The 19,634-nt window shown below is 39.9% G+C and overlaps 2 protein-coding genes, 1 long non-coding RNA gene and 1 other non-coding gene across 4 annotated transcripts; 1 reads left to right on the top strand and 3 right to left on the bottom strand.

The window, feature by feature from the left end:
* Position 1: 1 nt before the first annotated feature.
* LOC107380366 (uncharacterized) lies at positions 2–1,219 on the bottom strand. The gene is made up of 4 exons (XR_011516044.1): positions 1,143–1,219; positions 914–987; positions 405–483; positions 2–144 (listed from the first exon to the last, which is right to left on the bottom strand). It is a non-coding gene; the product is annotated as an uncharacterized lncRNA (long non-coding RNA).
* Positions 576–710, bottom strand: LOC129163995 (small nucleolar RNA SNORA15). Its single transcript, XR_008563796.1, has one exon. It is a non-coding gene; the product is annotated as a small nucleolar RNA SNORA15 (small nucleolar RNA).
* A 1,884-nt stretch (positions 1,220–3,103) lies between the features above and the next one.
* On the top strand, positions 3,104–5,473 carry psph (phosphoserine phosphatase). The gene is made up of 6 exons (XM_015951589.3): positions 3,104–3,213; positions 3,742–3,885; positions 4,208–4,342; positions 4,514–4,659; positions 4,752–4,900; positions 4,974–5,473. The coding sequence occupies exons 2-6, from the start codon at positions 3,746–3,748 to the stop codon at positions 5,082–5,084; spliced, it is 681 nt and encodes a 226-aa protein (XP_015807075.1). The 5' UTR covers positions 3,104–3,213; positions 3,742–3,745; the 3' UTR covers positions 5,085–5,473.
* On the bottom strand, positions 5,455–11,692 carry nipsnap2 (nipsnap homolog 2). The gene is made up of 10 exons (XM_015951588.3): positions 11,559–11,692; positions 10,975–11,114; positions 10,851–10,896; positions 10,569–10,663; positions 10,375–10,445; positions 10,155–10,295; positions 9,433–9,464; positions 8,623–8,717; positions 6,435–6,518; positions 5,455–6,319 (listed from the first exon to the last, which is right to left on the bottom strand). The coding sequence occupies exons 1-10, from the start codon at positions 11,648–11,650 to the stop codon at positions 6,255–6,257; spliced, it is 861 nt and encodes a 286-aa protein (XP_015807074.1). The 5' UTR covers positions 11,651–11,692; the 3' UTR covers positions 5,455–6,254.
* Between the last annotated feature and the right edge of the window lie 7,942 nt (positions 11,693–19,634).

The raw sequence follows: 19,634 nt of genomic DNA, 5'->3' as shown, positions 1-19,634 counted from the left end.
ATAATTTAAATAATTTATTAAAGAAAGGAGAATATCACAGCACCAGGATTCACAACAGGACAAAGAAACACTGACACAACACGCTGAGTTTTGCTTGTAAAGAAAAAGATAAGTTACCATGGCGCTCACAGCATGCCCAGAATCCTGTTTTAGAAACAATAAAGCAAATTTAGGAAAAGACAATAATTTAGTACAAAAACACAACACAGCACATCATTGTACTCATTTCTCTGCAGACAGACGAAGCTAAAGAGCAGCCACCGTCCAGGCGTTTGGCAGAAATGAGACGAGGCTTTGGCATGGTGTCTGACTGCATCCCGCACACATCAGCTGGAGCAGAATTCAGCCATGCCTCTGATCACCATAGGTGTGTTATCGTGTTAACAGAGAGGGTACAAACATACCATCCTGAGTGAGGCCCGTTCTCTGTCTGAAGGTTAGTTACAACGACCTGTGAGTGTGGATTAGTCCGTAAAACTCATGCTGCAAAACACAACAAACACCATCAGGACAAATGCAGCAACAGCGTAAACAAACAAGTTTATCACTAATAAATGCAAATCTGAGCTTTGTGTTGCTGTGTTCACTCTGACGTTCAGAAACAGGCCCATGAATGAAAGCAGATCTTGCTTAGTCATGTGAAAACAATCCTTTGGCATGGTGTCTGACTGTATTTACTACAGGGAAAGTAACACAGAATTCTGCCATGCGATCAAAAACATGCCATAACCGAGAAGACGATACCGTTCAATCCGCAACAACCTGGAGCTAAAGCCTGCTGACGGGTGAGAGATGTTTATAACAATATTAATATCCCGATGTGATCCCTGCTCCCAACACTCTCTCCAGCGCTTTATACCCATTCGTTTATTGTTGTGGCCTAACCAGCCATTTGTACCTGCTTCTCTCTCACCTCAGCACACACAGGTCAGCGTGTTCCTAGTTCCAGCTCGGGTGTGAACTCGGGCCTCCTCCTCGTGCTTCTACCTGGAAAATATAGGACGTTCGTCTAATTGTTAAATCCAGCCATGCTCAGCTATAGAGAGCGTTTTTAAGGTTCTGACTTTACATGGTTTCTGTGTAACACGAAAACGACAATAGAGTACAATATTTGTTTCAATTGGTTTTGAAACACCACCAACCTTAATCCAGCGTGGCATCCGCAGCCTCAGCATCTTTCTTCTTCTTGTTATCAGCGCTCCGGTCATTAGTCGTCGAGAACAGCTTTGTGCTCATTATCGCCCTCTTTTGAACAGAACATGGAACTGCACATCATAAATTTTTTCTTTTAAAAGTTTCAAACGTATAAAACTCCTAATTTTAAGTCAAATCTACCCAATGCAGAAGAATATGTCTTCAAACATTTTATTTAATAAAAAAATAATTTAAAGTTTCTGAAATTAACTTTGTAATTGTAATTGTTCACATTGGCAAAGAGGAAAAAATAAATTATTTTTGTTGTACTAAATATATATATTGATAATATAATGTTATGTTGGACTGTGCATTTCAAAGTACATCCTTTAAGCATTATTTGTTATGTTTTTGCTGTTTTTTTCAAGAAAAATAAAAGTTCCCTCTTGTTGAATAAACTCACTGAGAGATGAATTTCTATTACAACCAGAAAAATTAGTGTAAATAATGCTGATGCTGTCACGCATCAGATTCACGATTGATTGGCTGAGTTGTCAGGTTACTCTTTACATGATAGACCTCTTCTTATCTCAGCCCTTTGTTTCATGTTTTACCAAACACTGCAGGTCACAAGGGTCAGTTTGTTGTTTTTGAGAGACAAACTCCATCCATCATGACTCTGCTTCAAAGTATTATTAAAAATAAATGCTAGTAAATACTTATAAATTAAGCACTTACAAATTGAAATTTAACATACAGGTCAGACATTAATGCTCACATAAAAAGGTAAGGACTGATCGATATATCATAGAAAATTAAATATAGGTTGGGGGGGGGGGGGATAAGTGTGTAAACATTTGTTGAGTGAAACTGTGTTACAGAACATCAACCATAATCATTTAAATGAATACTGTCACTGACAGTTTATAATCTAGACTCTACAGGAGTTATTTCCTTTTTCTGACAATATATGGTTCATGAGTTTGCTTATGATGTTGTTTGTAATGTGCTATTATACCTGTTGTTCCAAATTTTTCTTCAAGGTTTTACAAACTGCAGATCATCTCAAATTGAATTAACAATGAAAGCTAACTATGAATGTATGGACTTCATCAATCAGTAAGTTCCTCATATGTCTAAAATGTGTTGACTGTAAAAGATGAAGAGCAAACCCAAAATACATTGAAAAACATTTGACAAGTTATTAAAAGTGATCAGAAAAAGCTATGATATCTTGCCTTCATTAAAATCGAACCTTGAGGCTTTTTAATCTTCTGTGACTGAATGGAAGAGACAAATATAATCAATGTTTTGTTTTTGATACTCTTCTTGCCATAAAACAATAAACAAATCACATTACATTCTGTAATTCTGATTCCTTAAAAAACATTTGTTCTGATGAAAACAGAAATTCTAAATTATAAAATATCAAATAATAGTTTTTATTTCATAAAATTTATTTTCATGGTCTTTTCCTCCTTCTTATTGTGGCTGATAAAATGTACTTTATCCAGTCAAAACAATGAGTATGGCATCTGCACAGATGGATTATCATTCAAAAATCTGTGTAAAGAAGCTGTTGAACTATTTGAGGCTCAAGTACCAACCAAAATGCAAAAAAGGCACACCTGTACTGAATTCTTTCATATTTTTTGAGAAGCAAAACTTGATAAGCTAAGAAAACTAACAACTGGCTACAGGTTTAGTTTCATATCCCCTACAGTAGTTACACTCAAACTCAGATGAAAACAAAATACATGAACATAAATTGTATTACGCTTCAAAAGCGTACATTATCTGAGTGGTGATCGGTAAGAAAGGTCAGATTTCACAATTAAACTGGCCTGTACATAACTTAGCACTACAATTCGCGGTTCTTTACGTCTTTGACCTCTTGGGGTCGCCGTAGAGTGTTGCCATGGAACCGAGTCAAGAGGGTGAGTGGGCGGGGCCTTGTCGGCTTCTTTCTGATTGGTCCATTGCTGAGCTTCTCTCTTCCTCATCGGTGAGTCCGTCGAGAGCGGTCCTGTCGTCTATGTAGAAGCTGCTCCTTGTGCCTTATCAACGCTGCCTCTACCAGTAAGTATCAAGAGGAAAAATAATCAACGTTTTAAGCACTTTTTTAAAAAGCACGAGCCCGGGGTCGCAGTGTTGATTAGCTGAAGGCGGAAGATGGCTGAAACGCGCTCAAATGAATCAAAGTAGAGGACAGGTACAGATCGCTGTAGTTTCTGTCGCTTACTAATCTGAGTTTTTATGTTTGACCAGTAAAATCATCTTTGTAATGCTGATTTTCATAAAGTCCGCGCTTTTTGCGGGTTTCTGTGACAATCTTCGGTTCTCTGTAGTGTCCTTGGTGCTCCGGGGTGACGCAACACGGACAGAGGATGTCCATCCATCCTTCTGCCCACCCATCCATACAATTCACTGCTTTATGTAACGCCCCTCTATGGCCCGGGACACGTTATTATATTTTTTCGTTTCAGATGTTTTTGAGGAGTTCACTGGAGAAAAGCATGATGTCGCCTGACATCTTAAGCCTCAGCCTTTGGAGGCCCAGCTGAAGATACTATAATAAATCTTGTTTTATTTTATGCCATTTTTCAGAACGATGACAACTCTCGCACAGACAAAAGAACTGTTCAGGAGAGCGGACGCTGTCTGTTTTGATGTGGACAGCACGGTCATCAAAGAGGAAGGCATCGATGAACTCGCCAAGTTCTGTGGTGTCGGGGACGCTGTCAGAGAGATGTAATAGTGCTCATCTTTTCAGCATACTCCTGCATTTAGTTTTTTGTTCACATTTTAGAAATCACTTGAGTAGAGCCTGCCCAACAACACAAAGAAGGCCAAAAGATCTCAAAATGCAACAGAGAACATCTGCAGCTGCAGGCCTCACATGTTTCAGGGTCAGAGTTCATGACTCACCAATAAGAGTAGATGCCATCCAGTTCCAAGGCCAAAATGTTTGCTGAGCAAAAATCACAAAAGCCCAAATCACATTTGGAATGGGAAACCATTTGACTAGATTTGTCCAAGACACAGGTCAAACTGTGCCTCCCTCCCATTTCAGGACTCGTAAAGCCATGGGTGGCTCCATGACGTTCAAGAAGGCCCTCACCGAGCGACTCTCCATCATCAGATGTTCCAGAGAACAAGTGAACAAGCTCATAACAGATCACCCACCTCAGCTGACACCAGGCATCAAGTGAGTGTGTCAGTAGACATTATTCTATATTACAGATTCTAGGAAAAATCTAAGAAAAGAAATAATGAAACAGATCTGAGTCAAACACTAAGGATTAGTTTGTTTCCCAGATTAACTAATAAACAGCTGAGTTGGTGCTCTGCAGCTCTCATTTTTTTAATTTCCTTCCAGGGAGCTCGTGGAGCGTCTCCATGAATGCAACATAAAGGTGTTCCTCATCTCCGGCGGCTTCCGCTGCATTGTCGAGCACGTGGCCACACAGCTGAACATTCCTCTGCACCATGTCTACGCCAACCGACTCAAGTTCTACTTCAACGGTGAGACCCAGCTGCAGAGTTTCGCAGATCTTCCCCTTTCATTCAGATCACCCGAGAGCTGCTCGATCTACCCGTCTGAACTCTAATTCCAGGAGAGTACGCTGGTTTTGATGAAGTCCAGCCCACAGCTGAGAGTGGCGGCAAAGGAAAAGTAATAAGCATGCTGCAGGAGCAGTACGGCTTCGAGACTGTGGTGATGATCGGAGACGGAGCCACGGACCTGGAGGCCTGTCCTCCAGCTGTGAGTCTTCACGTGTACAGATTAAATATGTATTTTAACAGCACTTTAATAACGATGCAACCTATCCCCTCAGAGCGCTTTCATTGGATTTGGAGGGAACGTCGTCAGGCCTCAAGTTAAAGAGAGATCCTCGTGGTATGTGACAAGCTTCCAGGAGCTCCTTAAGGAGCTGGAGAAGATCTAAAGATGCTACAAGAACTCTGTAACTAATTTAACATTTTATATTTGCACCCAAAGGTGTGCCATTGGTAGTTTTATTTACCATCGCACCCTTTCCATTAGACTGGAGCAGATTTTTATAATGAAACTAACGGTTTACACTAATCTTACCCTAATAGGGATGTCGTCCTATTGGTTTTTATAACATACTAAAAGAAAATAAAGTGTGGAAGTCGAGACGACTTTTAGCAGAGGTTTTTGCACTTTTCACACCCAAACCTCTCGGTAACTTTTAGGTATTAAACTATGGCATGTGCAATGAGTAATACGTATGTTAGAGATGTGATCTGTAATGAGTGTGGAGACGTCCGGCATTAAAAGATGACAACATGCTATAAAGGATGTCTGAATGACTTTAATATCTTGTTCTTTTTCTCATCTTTGAACATGAGTTCCTTAAAGGAGAACGGTGGTTTCCTAGCTAATAAACCGTCTGTTACAGTGAGGAGCAGCATACCTTCGTATCACCCCCGTGAAACCTGTTGGATTAAAAACAAAGACGATAAAACCAGGCATGCTGTTGCCACGAGAAAACGAGTACAAACACGGCACCGGGAAACTTTAAACACCACAGGGCAGAGAGTGAGGAGAATGAAAACCAGGATATTTGCTCTCTGCACCATGTCACACTTTATCTTCATGATTGGCAACAGGAAGATTTTTATCTTAAATGAATATACAAAGAAATTCCTCAGACATTTAAAACACCAAGTACTCTAAATGTATTTTAAATAAATAAAAGGCTTAAACTATTCCCACCCACCACCCTGATATACAGCTGCTCGTTTGTTTCAAGTAACTTTGGTTGGTTCCAAAATGAGAGATAAGCTCTCGTCAGAAACTGTTTTAATGTGGCACGAGATGCTGCACATGACGACCATCAGGAGGCTCTAACTGGACCTAATTAACTCGCCTCACCCAAACGACGAGACACGGAGTGTGTCAGGAGCTTCTGGTGTCTATTCTAACCCCAGATCATTTAGCCTCATTTGTCCAAATAAGTTCTTGGAGAAATAAAGAAACATGGAGTAAAACCAAACAATAAAAGTGGGACGTTTGGTAGACAGGGGGTTTGGACCCATGGCCGATACCCAAGATGGATGTAAAATTCAAAGAAAAGCTGATATCCACTTGTTCACTTCAGAGGGGAAGCCTTTGTTGGGATCATGATCCTTGAATCCATGCGCTGAATGAGTGGGACTGCAGGAAACAGTTGTACAGTTTAAAGTTTTTAATAATGTAGGATTTTTTTGCAGCTATAGAAATACGACTGAACTGAAAAAACACCAACTTGGAAAAGTTGTTTTTTACTAACCTGTGTAATACACAACCTCATGCCAGCCCTCCTGCTGCCAGACGGCGTTCCTCGTCTCTTCTCTGGACAGAAGGTCTTTATAAGCTACAAAATAAACAAGCTTGTTATGAAGCGGGTTTGTAAAACAGACACAGGCTCATCTGGTTAGCCTGTTTAACTCATTCACTGCCAGCCGTTTCCTGATCGCTAAAGGCCTTCGCTGCCAGCGTTTCTCGTCATTTTTACTGTTGTTTTTTTTTAAGAGTGACAGAACGTTGCACGCTAGGATGATATCGATGCCAAAACAAAGAGGAGACTCGCCTCTTACATCAGGAAGAATCCGCGTTTCGAGCGTTATCCGTTCATTCATAATCCGTTGTCGAATTGTGATCGGCTGATGCTTTTCCGGTTCGCGCTTCACTTTTGTTTTTTACAGGAACGGCCCAAAACGATCTCCTAACACATGGGTTTTCTGCTTCCTGATCATGTGACGTGTGACGTATGCGGATGAAGATCGGCTTTAGAGCTGAGATGTTTGTTCTCTCAGCGCGGGGGCTCGTTCCGATGCCCAAACAGTAAAAAAAAAAATGCATTGGCAGTGAATGAGTTAAGATCTAAAAGTGCAATACATTTTAAACAAATCCCTCCAATAAGAATTTTTGGCAAAGATTAATAATTCTTTCCAGCTGTAATAATTTAACCGTTTTGATTTTTGAGGAAAAAAGGCTCCCAAGGAGGAAAAGCAGTGAGTATTTATAGCACTGCTAAATGTTAAAGTAGTACGGTGGACAAGCTGCTAAGTTTTAGGTGACAGTTTTCTGAAGAACAAATAAAATCTTAGAATTTGTTATTAAAATAAAACAACTGGTGTTTATTCTCAAAACTGCAATGGATTTGAAGCCTAAGTAAGGGAAGTAGATCAAAATAAACACGCGCTGACTTGTTGAATTGGACGAATCTTTAAATTTACAGCTTCAATTTTTCTTTAATGTCACTGATAATGGATCACCAGAGTCTTAAGCCTGGTTTATGCTTCTCCGTCAGCTCCGCAAGGGACAGACACGCACGGATTGACAGAAGCGTTTTGCTCTTTTACTTCTCCGTCTCCTGGAGAGTGTTGCAAAGCAATTGCCCGGCAGGACCACAGAGGGCGTAGCGCTGTTCTGTGGTATCCTGCCATGTATCGGTCCAAGATAGTGTGTTTATATTGTGTTTTTTGTGTATATAAGAGACTTTTAACACGGACATATTTGTCTCTCATTCTCCCACCGCTTCATGCGCTCCCTGCCTCTAAACCCACGTTTCCTGTCATTTCCGTCCACAAATAAAATGCTTGCTGTGCATCTTTTCACTCCTCCAGTCATGGGAGAATTAAACGTTCATATTTTTAGAGTTTTTTCGCGAGGTATTCTTCAAGCTTCTCCGTGTCTGCCGCTAGTTATCCTCGGCTCTCTTTGCAATGGCGGCGCTGTAAACAACTGCCGCGTCCTGACCAATCACAAGCTTGCGTAATCCGTTTTGTTCGACGGATGTTTAAAAAAGTGGGCTTGACTCCGTACGTACTTGCGTGCCTGCCGGAGCCCTACGCAAGGACGGATAATGGCGTTGCGTGTGCTCCGCACTGACGCAGACGGAGAAGCATAAATCAGGCTTAACTCCACTCACACTTCCTGTTTGTAAAATATGCCAAATGCAAAGGGGTGTGGCCGTGACTCGGCTGCAGTGCAGAACAGCTACAACATAAACGCAAGCTAACGTAGAGAATACCTGCTTAGCCAATAGCGATGGCTGTTTCAAACTCTATGTAGTACAGACTTTTAACCTTAAGAGGGTGCTAAACTGGTGGTTTTAGGCAGAATAAGATGCACAAAATACCTAAATAATCACCACACATGGCTACAGCGCTATTAGACACTCATTTATTCAGTTTATCAGCAAAAATTGTTGAATTGCTCTTTAACTAGTCTTCTTTAATCCTTTCTAGCCATTTCTGAATAAAGACTCAACACCATGTACAGTTATTCAGCTTTCTTAATGCCAGATTTGAGTGGTCTTGAAACTAAAATGTCTCATTTTGCCCAAAAAAAGTGTAAAACTGCAGCAATAAAAAGGAAGAATAAAACAAAAATTCCCACATTCCATAATTGACCAAACTTTCAGAATGTTGATGTGTTGAGTGTATTGGTGCAGAGCATGCGTGTAACCGTACCCCAAAGGTGATGAACCATGTAGAGGTCACCAATCTGTGAGAAGAACCCTCCAACTGCCTCTCGGTTACGCTGGCGGTACTGAATGGCTCTGGCCCTGAAAACACAACGCGCTCCAGTCAAAACAAACACAGAGCCTTCATTAGGAAACACCAAAAACAGCCACAAACCTCTTTGGGCTGTGTCTAATACTTGAATCAGCCTGTCTGGTTAATGACTTTAGTGTGTAAATGTTTATTTATCTTCACACAGGCCAAGTCCTGGTGAGCGTGTAGACGTCTTCACATCACAATCATCCTGTCGCCCAAACTGCGACGCCTCATTTGTAAATGTTTTTGTAACCCCAAGCAGGAGTTTAAGCTTTCAACTCCGCTAATTACCCTAAAATGGCTTTAAATGGTTCTGCAGACATGGTTTGTAGGACCACAGGGGTGCGTGTAAATGATGGCCAGTTAAAACGAACGTAAACACAAAAAGGAAAAATTGGTTTAGGTGGATTTTTTTTAAACTTGTTTTGAGTGATGTTTTCCCTTATGTGAGCACGTTTCAGCAAAATAGTAAAAAAATAAAATAAATTAATCAATGAGATGACAGAGCAATTTTCTCTGCAGATATATTTTTCAGTGGATCCTTTGAAACTCATACACTCCTACAGTTTTTAATCCTCGTTGGAGTGCACGACAGTACAGCACCAAGTGTGCGTCCTCTCTGAGGAATAGCTCTTATTAATGTCACAATGATGAGAGGTTTCGTGGGCTGCAACTGTTCTGTAACTACAGTTCAATAAGTCAAATGAAATCAGGCTGCCTTACCAGTAATTACCCCACTCGATCATGGTTCCTGGCTGCGGGGAGCAAAAACATATTTATTAGGAGACACATAGAAGAAAAAAGCTTTCCAAACTTTTGCCTTCCAGACAGAACATATTAACCAAAATAAATGGCAAATGCATAACATGTTTATCTTCGTGATGGTAACATGCAACAACAGCTACACCCAGAGGCTTCTTCAATCATCCTCCAGCGCTTAAGACAGCAAACGCCCTGCTGCGTGTCAGATAGAAGATCAGCCCATCATGAAGGATAATAGCTTACATGTCTCAGGGGGACACGGATCAAACAGAGGGTTTGGCCTTTTCAGATTAAATTACTTAATCCACACAAGGTGATGTGGTTTGGTCTGGGATTTTATTTAAAAAAGAGCCACATTTATATGTGCACATAAAAATGGGATTCAGGAAAGATGACTAATTGTTACCCATTTAGGATTTTATCGATAGAATATTTAGAAGCGATAAGCAACATTTACGTTGGTGCAGCAATGTTTGATCAGTATGAGAAGATCATTTAAGGCGATCCGTGTTAAACCTTAAGAGATTAATCTGCATCACTGAGTCTGTATAATCCTCCATTGTTGCCTGAGAGCACTTCTTCTGCAGTCACACTGAGTTTAACCTCTCACGTGGTCGTGTTTAATAATTACTTTGTGCAGAAGGTGAAGCTTCAGCGCCACAGCGTGCCACCACATCACTCACCCTGAGCTGGTAGGACCTGAGCTCGTAGATGTTGGGGCCCTCTCGGGGCACGGGCTCGTTCCAGAAGCTGAACTCCAGCAGGAGCTGATTCCTGCGGGACAACAGCATCTTCCCTCGCTCCATTCTGTACGCTGTAAACTCCTGACGTGGAACGGACACCGATCGATAGGCTTTACGTCAACTTCGGTTAACAGGAAGGTGAAATGAAGACGATTATTACCTTGTTCTGCCTGAGCTTGTTCATAACCTCAGTCAGAGCAGGGTATCCACCTCTGTAACGCCACAGATGAACTACAAAACACAGACTCTTATAAATAAAACAGTAAACTCCCAAAACTTTCATTTTCCAAGTATTTTTGTGCAGATAGCAAATGTTTATACTGCAGGTGTTTATGTTAGTATTAATGATCCTACCAGCCTGGTCTTGTTCTCCATACCAGGTATTCCAGGTTCCCACCAGCTCACAAGGATAGTACTTATCGGCATGAATGGAAGGTAGAACATCCTCGCTGTGAAGAATAAGAAAGCAAAAGGAACCAACTACTGAAAACACGAAAATATTTAACCTGCAACTTCTCTCCAACGTCAAACTTTCTAACTTCAAGCACAAAACCATCAAGTTATGAAACGTTTGAGGGAGGAATGTTGTAAAACAACAAGCTCCATCTGCTTGTATTAACTTAAAACTACACTCACCAGAGTTTGTTGTATGCATCGAGGCACTCTGGCTTCACATTATGAACTGAAATAAATATTTATATAATTTTTTTATAATTATTTCAGGACTGATGCTTAATGCACGTTGCTGATGATGACTTACACTGTATTTTGTAGAGGTTGCTCTCCTCGTTTTTTGTCAGCAGGTTGGAGTGTGCATCCTTTCTGGGATCCACTTTCCTCACAAACAGAGACTTAAACCAGCTGTCCTCTCGGTTTCTGCTGCTGGAGGAGGCAAAGCCCCTGCAAACACAAATAAAAGAGAACTTATTAAAAAGCCTTTAACAGGGACACCGCTGTTTATAAAACACTGCGTCTGCAAGCATCATTATGACGCACGCGCTGGGCTTTAAAGACATAAACAAAAAAAGGTTTTATTTGAAAACAAAACTGAGAAACTGACCTTGAGCTTTAGCTCTGCAAATAAAGACGGTACTAACGCGCGTGGTTTAACTTTCACCACCAAACACACACAGCTTTATTCTCTGACTCTTTTGAGTAATTTAATATAAAGTGCAGCTCATTTGGGTGAGTAAAGTGAAGGCCAAAACCGGTTAGTTAGCAGTTAACGGGTTAGCTTTGCCATGCTCATCGTGGCTGCAGTTTAAAGAAGCAGAGAAACCAATAGCGGTTAACACAGGACTTTACGGGGAATACAGCAAAACAGCAAAGGTAACGGCTGCCCACCTGACCCAGAAAACGAGCTGTCCAGCTGAGAGAGCCCCGGTTTTAGCCGGAGCTAACCCTCCGCGGACTCTCTGAAGGACTCTTGTCGCCATCTTTCAATGGAGTGGAGGCCATTACGACATGTGACCAGCAGGTGGCGGCAGAGCCCCAGGCCAAATTTTACAAGTTTTTTTTTATTCAAATTTTACAAGTTGTAATGGAAATTAAAGATAAACTCGTTTATAGAGGAAGTTATCAATAAATTATTGAAACTTATTAAAACATTTAGTTTACTTGAAGTCATTTTTAAAATCATTTTACTTTCAAACTTTGTCCACCCTAATTTTTTATATTACTATTTATGTTTTTGGCTATACTTGGTCAATTTATTCCAAAACAAATGTATGTATTTTGTTTATTGTTTGCCAAATGATTTTTCACACTATCATTAACGAATAACAAAAAGAATAGCAGATAAAGCGGACAGTAATTTTTGTCCTTTGAGGCCACCATACTGCATGTCCAACACACCTGATTTAAATGAATGGTACTGATGGCTTTATTTAAAAGTTGTTGGAAACAAATACATTCATTTAGAAAATGTTGTAGTGCTTATATAAAGGTAGAGGATCTTTCATCCATTGTTCTGCAAGATAAAGTGGTTTATATCTTCAAATGACCCACCTCAGGTTGTGCACAAATGTTTACAAACCATTTTTGAAAATGAAAGCCCATTAAAACACATTTTATATTGTCATGTGTCTGTTTGATCAAATCGTGGTTCAAAATTAGTCATTTAAAAATAAATATGCTGTAATTTATGCACAATTTTAACTACAGCTTTTATTTTTATTTATTTATAACATTAAGTGGTTGTATTTTGTAGAGAACTTTAAGTTTCATATGATTACCTTGAAAATTGTAATGGTATATGGTAAAAAAAAAAAAGGCCTGTAATTGTATAGTGCCTTCTGGTTCTACAACCCCCCAAAGCGCTTCACAACACAATCACCCATTCATACAGACATTCACATGCTGGTGGGGATGAGCTACAGTGTGGCCACAGCTGCCCTTGGGTGCACTGACAGAGGCAAGGCCTGCCATACACTGGTACCACCAGTCCCTCCAACCACCACCAGCAGGCAAGGCTGGTTAAGTGTCTTGCCCAAGGGAACAACAGCAGCATTCTCTGGTGGGATTAGAGGCCGACCGACATGATTAATTTTTTTAAGTCTGACACTGGTTTTTCAAGAGTTTTGTTGCCAATGGCTGATATCTAAAGCCGAATATTAAGGCTGATATGTATATATTTTAGCAGCACATTGATTGTGAAAGTCAACTAAATGCTCACTGTGTGCAATATAAATTAAATAAGTCAATAAATTTCTTAATATTTATTGAATCACATCAAATCAAATCAAACTTTATTCATATAGCACTGAATCACACAATGCATGTAACTCAAAGTGCTTAACACATTTAAAAGGCCCCGCATACCCACATTCCCTTCCATCCCCAGAATTTAAAAACAGTCTGAGAATAAAAATCCCTTCACAACACTCATCCTCCGGCACGCGCACACACACACACACACACACACACACACACACACACACACACACACACACACACACACACACACACACACACACACACACACACACACACACACACACACACACACACACACACACACACACACACACACACACACACACACATCTTTTTTTGGGGCCATTTTTCACTCCTTTCACAAATTAACCATTTAAAAATGCATCTAAATGCTCAGACATAAAACCCATAGTAAACACACTAATGATGGATTGCTAAACAAGGTAAAAACTTATATTGTCTAAAGGAAGGAAAAATTTGTTTGAACAAAAAATATTTAAAAAGAAGAATAGGAAGTGGAACATTTGTCTTTACATCTGAAATGTAACACATCTCTTTAGTTGAAGAACAGAATGATCACTCAAAGTGTAAAAAACATCAATTGGTTTTTGACTCACTTTGTCTCAACTAAAACACAAAGGAAAATAATTGTATTTACAAAAGTAATTTACAAACAATAACGACAATGCAGAAAAGGGCTATCAGATTAATAACAAATGCAGGATATTTGGATCACACAAATGAACTTTTTATTAAAACACGGACAATGAAGTTCCAGGACTTGGTTAATTACAAAACAGCACAAATAATGTATAAAGTAAGAAATAAATTAATGCCTGATAAAATACAGAAACTGTTCACAGAGAGAGAAGGAGGATATAACCTGAGAGGGACACTAAACTTAAAGATACATAAGTTTAGAACAACATTAAAACAGATGTGTATCACAATAATAGGGGTTAAATTATGGAACAATTTAGAAGAAGAAATCAAAGTAAGTACAGATATAAATGTGTTTAAAATGAATTAAAAAAAACATATTCTGAACAAGTATATAGTGGAAAATAGATGATTTATGTGGGTGTCCTTTATTCCAAGGAAAAGTAAATTGTATCATTTGTAAAAAGATGTTTTTTTTTTCTTTTTTTGTTTTTTTTTCCATATAATTTGGTGGTTTTTTGGTGACTTGTACCATTTTGTTTGTTTTAATGTAGGTTTTGTGTTAGATTTAAGTAAACAAGTAAAAATTACTTGTATAAAGGGGTAGGGATATATAAGTTTCCACTTCAGCCTACTCCTTTTCAAACACAGAAGGGATGATATGTATTTTTTCTGTTTGTGGTACTTTTTAAAAAATTATGTATGTTTTCTTTGTTTGAAATAAACTAAACTAAACTAAACATAGAACAGCAGCAGAAGGACTGAAGGACGAGAAGAGAACTTGCCTTCAAAATTTGGTGAATTATCTGCATCTGATGACATTGCACAGCAACACAAACACAATAGGAGAACTCCTACATATTTCTATTCTGTTGTTGCAGACGTTTTATTATTATTATTTTGGTAGATTTTAATTTTGCAACACAAGCGCTAATATAATAAAGAAAAACACTGGATCTGTTTATTTGAATTCTTAAAGCCAGGCCACCAAGCGAATACAATCCTGGATTCTTTGAGGGAAAACAACTTAATGAATGCAACTTTTATTATTAATATTATTAGCCCTGTGGTTTGCTTGTTTTGACTTGTTAAACTGTGTAATTATGCCACACGCTGTTGACCACCAGAGTGGGTCCGTGCACAATCACATCCAGCATCATTTTTGCTGACGTTAGTGGAACTATGTCTCCTGTTAGCTTTTGTGGATGTTGTTAAGCCTGGAAAGCACGGGAAAATCAAAAGGAACATTTGCAAAAATATGACAAGGATTTGAATCAGAATCAGCAGCAATGAAAGTGAAAACAACAATAAAACGTAATTATTATAAGGTAAGCGAATTGTGGTAGCTCTTCTTCTAAGTCCAAACAGGTGGGGGCACTGTAATCAAATAAATTATTATTTTATTTTATAAACAATGGAATAAAACAGATAAAATGCTTTAATCTGCTACCAGAATAACTCATCCATCAGTTTGCATTGGGCTTTTTGCAGTAAAAGCCAAAAAGAGTTATGAAATGCAACCACTGAATGGATTATTGATTATATACAACATTTTCAGCCATCATTTCTTTACATTTAACTTCCAAGGCTCTCTTCTTGTGTTTCAAATTGGTTTCGACCAAAAGTTGTTATCACTTTTCAAGGTCTGCCTTTTGGCTTTGGCTTCTTCTTCATTCACTTAAGGCCAGTTCCTGAAATGTGTTTAATTTGATGTGTTTTAAGCTGTTGAACTCTGATCTATGAATCATTCAGACATAAAAAAGTCTCCTAGACTCAAAGCCAGAGCTGTGTCAACACATAACAGTCAATTCAGCAAAGAACCAGTAATTGGGTACTTTGTTACCATCACCTTGTCAACAAAACCACAATTTATTCCAAAATATTTCATTGAATCTAAAAAAAGTTGCCAAAGCAAGCACCACAGTTAGACACGTTGAATGGTATTTAAACACCAACGGATGATTCCTGGCTGAACATTGATCCACCCAGGAAAGATGGAACTCTTAGGTCAGAAATATTCATCTGCTTGAGATGTTTGCTTTTAGGTCCAACATGTCGTCTTTTGTCCTCCTCTTGTTCACGTTTCAGATTTTTTTCTGAAGCTGCACAAAATGCTCAAACTGTGATGTAGAAGGACTAAACAGACAATAAATAAAAAGCAGCCAAAGTCCAAATAAACAACATGAATGACCATCACAAAGAATTATTTATTAAGACACGTGGAAGAGACAAAGGAGCGAAAACAATGAGCTTCAGACGGCAGGTTTTGGAGTTTTATGTCCGGGTATTTGGACATCTCACCTCGGATCAGGTAGCAGTAACAGGATTCTACCACTGACTGGCACCGTGGATGTTTTATCTCCACAAATAACACAAGCCTGGAGGAGTTCTGCTGTGTGGTGAAGGTACTAATTCTAACAGTTAGCTTAAAATAGTCGGAATGTTCACTGCTGTTTCCTTGACGCTAAACCAACAGCAGCCTTCCTGGTCATGAGACAAGATGAGTGAGTCCATGAATGTTAAGTGACAGTGTGACGTAGATCTGTCAGGATTTTCAAATCCTGGAGTTTTCTAACAGAAGCTAATGCAGGAGATAGGTGTAGGAGACTATTTTCATGTTCAGCCTGCATGAAAAACTCAGAGTGACCGATTATAACCAGAAATAATCATTAAAAAAATGTTATTTCAGTGAACCATACCTTTAACTATTTTAATGGAGTAAATTGTACGTTTTTATAAATGAAAAGTGTACTTTATACCTTATGTTATTCCATATAATACAAAGTACTAGTACTGAAACCATCTCAGCATAATGCTGATACATAGAAATACTAAAAAAAAGATGTTGACTAATGGTGAAGTTAGACTTCTATAAATGCAGAAAAAAGAAACAGCTAGAAACAGAAGGATGTCCCTTCTGCTCTGCAGGATCCTGCTGCCCACCCTGCAGGAGCATGGGGGGGACTTCCAACCGAGGACGTATTCAGTACCCCTAATAGATCGATTTATTATTTGACTATGAAGTGACTATGGAGCTAATTGGGACCACATTGTCAAAGCCGCCTTGGCTACTTCACCAACGATGGAATTCAGAACCTACGGAAGGATTTCTTTTAAGTTCAAAGACATGAATCATGAAGGAGCATTTGATCCATGAAGCATTTTTGAGTAACAAAAGGCAAAAATATGGATATGTCTGGGAATTTAGAGCACGGTGGTATCCAGCCAACTCAAGCTCTTACATTAAAAACACATATAAATATATGTAAGTTCAATCAACTTCCAAGATTATTTACAAGATTATTCCACTCTTGTTTTATTTAATAGGCACCAGTTAGCATCCAGTATTGCTTAACATCAGAGCAACACTCTTCTTCTGAGGTCAGTATTACGGTTATTAGATCTGTGTGTTGTTTATTTTTAATTCAAGCTCAGTCGGATGTGGAAGTGTTTCAGGAAGAGGGCATTTCATTATTGGAAGAAGTGAGATCAGCTGAAAAACAACGAGCTCCAGTTTCACTGTTTCAGCTGCACATCTAGGCTGTTTGGTGGTACTCACGAGCTGCTCCGTGGAGATGTAAACGATGTGTTTAACAGGATTTATTACATTTTGTCCTGTTTGTCTTAATTAGAGACCATTTATCCACTCCTCGTTAGCTCTCACGCTAAAATGGAAAATAAATTAGCTTAAAACATTTAACACAGAATAGCTATACATATATTGTGGAGATTTAAACAACTTAAAGTGTTTCTCTGACATTTGTGTACAAACCTCCACTAACAGTTGGACAATCCAGGTGTCAGTCTGGCCAAACGCCGCACTTCCCTGCTCCACGTATTACGCACTCACATATTTAGCTACAGAACACCACTGGTGTGAGAGGATCTCCGCTCAATAATATCAGAGAAGGAGAAACAGCTGGCTGCTGCCACTTCAACCAGATTACCAAAAACAAAAACACCTTTGAAGTCACAGACAACAAAAGACATTTGGACCTAGAAAACAATGACTGGTGTTTAGTGCCCTCTTGTTTCATCTGGCATCATGTGGGCCATTCCCATCTGTACCGGGTCGGCCCGGGCCGGGTAGCCCCAGTCGGCCCCAGCCTGGCCCGGTTGTTTCCACACATCCTTGTCTTAAGCCCATGTGGGCTGATTCTACCCGCCAATCAGAGGCTTGCTCTAATGGAAGGTGTGAATTTGCTGTCAGCAGTGGGTGTGTTGGCCCTGGTCGGCCTGAAGCAGACCCCCTCGAGAAGAGGGCTGAGAATGAGCCTTGGTTGGCCCGGAAAAATGCCAGGCCACCCAGATATGTAAACAACCTACGCTACCCGGCCCGGGCCGACCCGGTACAGATGGGAATGGCCCAATGGGTTTCCGGTTCCGGCAGAAGCATCTCAGGGAAGATAGCTGAGTGAAGGGGTGAGTGTTGTGTGACCACGTTTGCATTCAAATCCTAGACCGAACTGTAAATTCACAAAAGCAGCTTTAAATAAGCCCCTCAGACATCCCACATAAATGGGCCATTCCCATTTGTACCGGGTCGGCCCGGGCCGGGTAGCCCCAGTCGGCCCCAGCCTGACCCGGTTGATTCCACACATCCTTGTCTTAAGCCCATGTGGGCTGATTCTACCCACCAATCAGAGGCTTGCTCTAATGGAAGGTGTGAATTTGCTGTCAGCAGTGGGTGTGTTGGCCCTGGTCGGCCTGAAGCAGACCCCCTCGAGAAGAGGGCTGAGAATGAGCCTTGGTTGGCCCGGAATAATACCAGGCCACCCAGATATGTAAACAACCTACGCTACCCGGCCCGGGCCGACCCGGTACAGATGGGAATGGCCCATTAGAAATTTGGTTAACTAAGTGAAATGAAACAAATTCACTGAAATAAAATGTTCTAATTTTTCTTTTGAAAATCTCTTCATTTGAGTTTAGATGTTTGCATTTAGCACAATGCTTTGTTGTGTAGCTCTAATTGAATCTTGATTACTGCTAAAGCTGAAGCTTGTATGACTCCTGATTTTTAGCTTTTGGCTTCAAAGTGGAACAGCTGTAAAAACAGCCACTGTGAATGCATGTCAAATGAACCGGAACACACACACACACACACGCACACACACACACACACACACACACACACACACACACACACACACACACACACACACACACACACACACACACACACACACACACACACACACACACACACACACACACACACGGTTTTGCCCTCTCCCAGGGTGGATCTTCTCTAAACTGAGAGATCATCGGAGCTGCTGTCATTGGGGGTTCTCTTCCTCCTCCTCCTGTTATCTTTGGCTTTAACACCGACATGCCTGATGCTTTAAGCTCTCCAATAAATGCTGCTGAATGTGTGAGAAAATCCTTCGAACATTTTGTTTATGGTCCTGAACCTTATCAGGTCAGGCACAACAGTGAGTGAGCGCAGATCTGCAGCACGCAGTGGCACTGAAACGTTTATGATGTTTGCATTCACAATATTTATATCCAGTAATGATGTTGTGTATATATTTAAATAATCCGACGTAGATAAGGAGCGGACTTCTGCTTTACTACTCTGGAGTGGTAAATTACAGAAGGCAGATCCGTGTGACTAAATGTTAGGAGGCATAATTCTTGTCCTGTAGTGTTTAATACAGTCGCTGTGTATTCCACATTAATGGTTTACATTTTTCTCCGAATCTTTAATGAATAATTCCATATTCTTCATGTTACCTTGTGTTGATCAAAGGTAAAATGGTGGGGAAGTTTCTCAATCATCCAGGACAAGACAAGTGGATTTCTCTTTGTGTTTTTAGAGTTTTCACTTCTCCTTCAAAATGTTTTCTCATTTCAAACTGAAAAGCGCAGAACTTCAAGCTCAAAGGTTTAATCTTCTCTTTAGTGAGTTAGACTCACAAGTGAATTTTCACAAGGAGTTCAGTTTGCAAAATCGAGTTCAAAAGCTTGGAAATTTGGGATTTTTAGTTTACTGCCAGAGATGAACAACTGCACAAATGAGTACAGCATTATCCTTTAAAGGAG

The sequence above is a fragment of the Nothobranchius furzeri genome, chromosome 13 (genome assembly GCF_043380555.1).
Source record: "Nothobranchius furzeri strain GRZ-AD chromosome 13, NfurGRZ-RIMD1, whole genome shotgun sequence".
In the NCBI taxonomy this organism is placed as follows: domain Eukaryota; kingdom Metazoa; phylum Chordata; class Actinopteri; order Cyprinodontiformes; family Nothobranchiidae; genus Nothobranchius; species Nothobranchius furzeri.
The sequence above is the reverse complement of the archived record's forward strand: the minus strand, read 5'-3'. Positions and strand labels throughout refer to the sequence as shown.

What these genes read in the sequence shown, in the direction of transcription:
- psph (XM_015951589.3), top strand. Translation starts at nt 3,746, where the DNA reads ATGACAACTCTCGCACAGACAAAAGAACTGTTCAGGAGAGCGGACGCT. An exon ending in CAGCTGACACCAGGCATCAA is followed by an intron (nt 4,343 to 4,513) that starts GTGAGTGTGTCA and finishes ATTTCCTTCCAG; the next exon opens with GGAGCTCGTGGAGCGTCTCC. An exon ending in TGGAGGCCTGTCCTCCAGCT is followed by an intron (nt 4,901 to 4,973) that starts GTGAGTCTTCAC and finishes CTATCCCCTCAG; the next exon opens with AGCGCTTTCATTGGATTTGG.
- nipsnap2 (XM_015951588.3), bottom strand. Translation starts at nt 11,650, where the DNA reads ATGGCGACAAGAGTCCTTCAGAGAGTCCGCGGAGGGTTAGCTCCGGCT. An exon ending in TGGAGAACAAGACCAGGCTG is followed by an intron (nt 10,446 to 10,568) that starts GTAGGATCATTA and finishes TGTGTTTTGTAG; the next exon opens with TTCATCTGTGGCGTTACAGA. An exon ending in CATGGTTCATCACCTTTGGG is followed by an intron (nt 6,519 to 8,622) that starts GTACGGTTACAC and finishes TTTATTTTGTAG; the next exon opens with CTTATAAAGACCTTCTGTCC.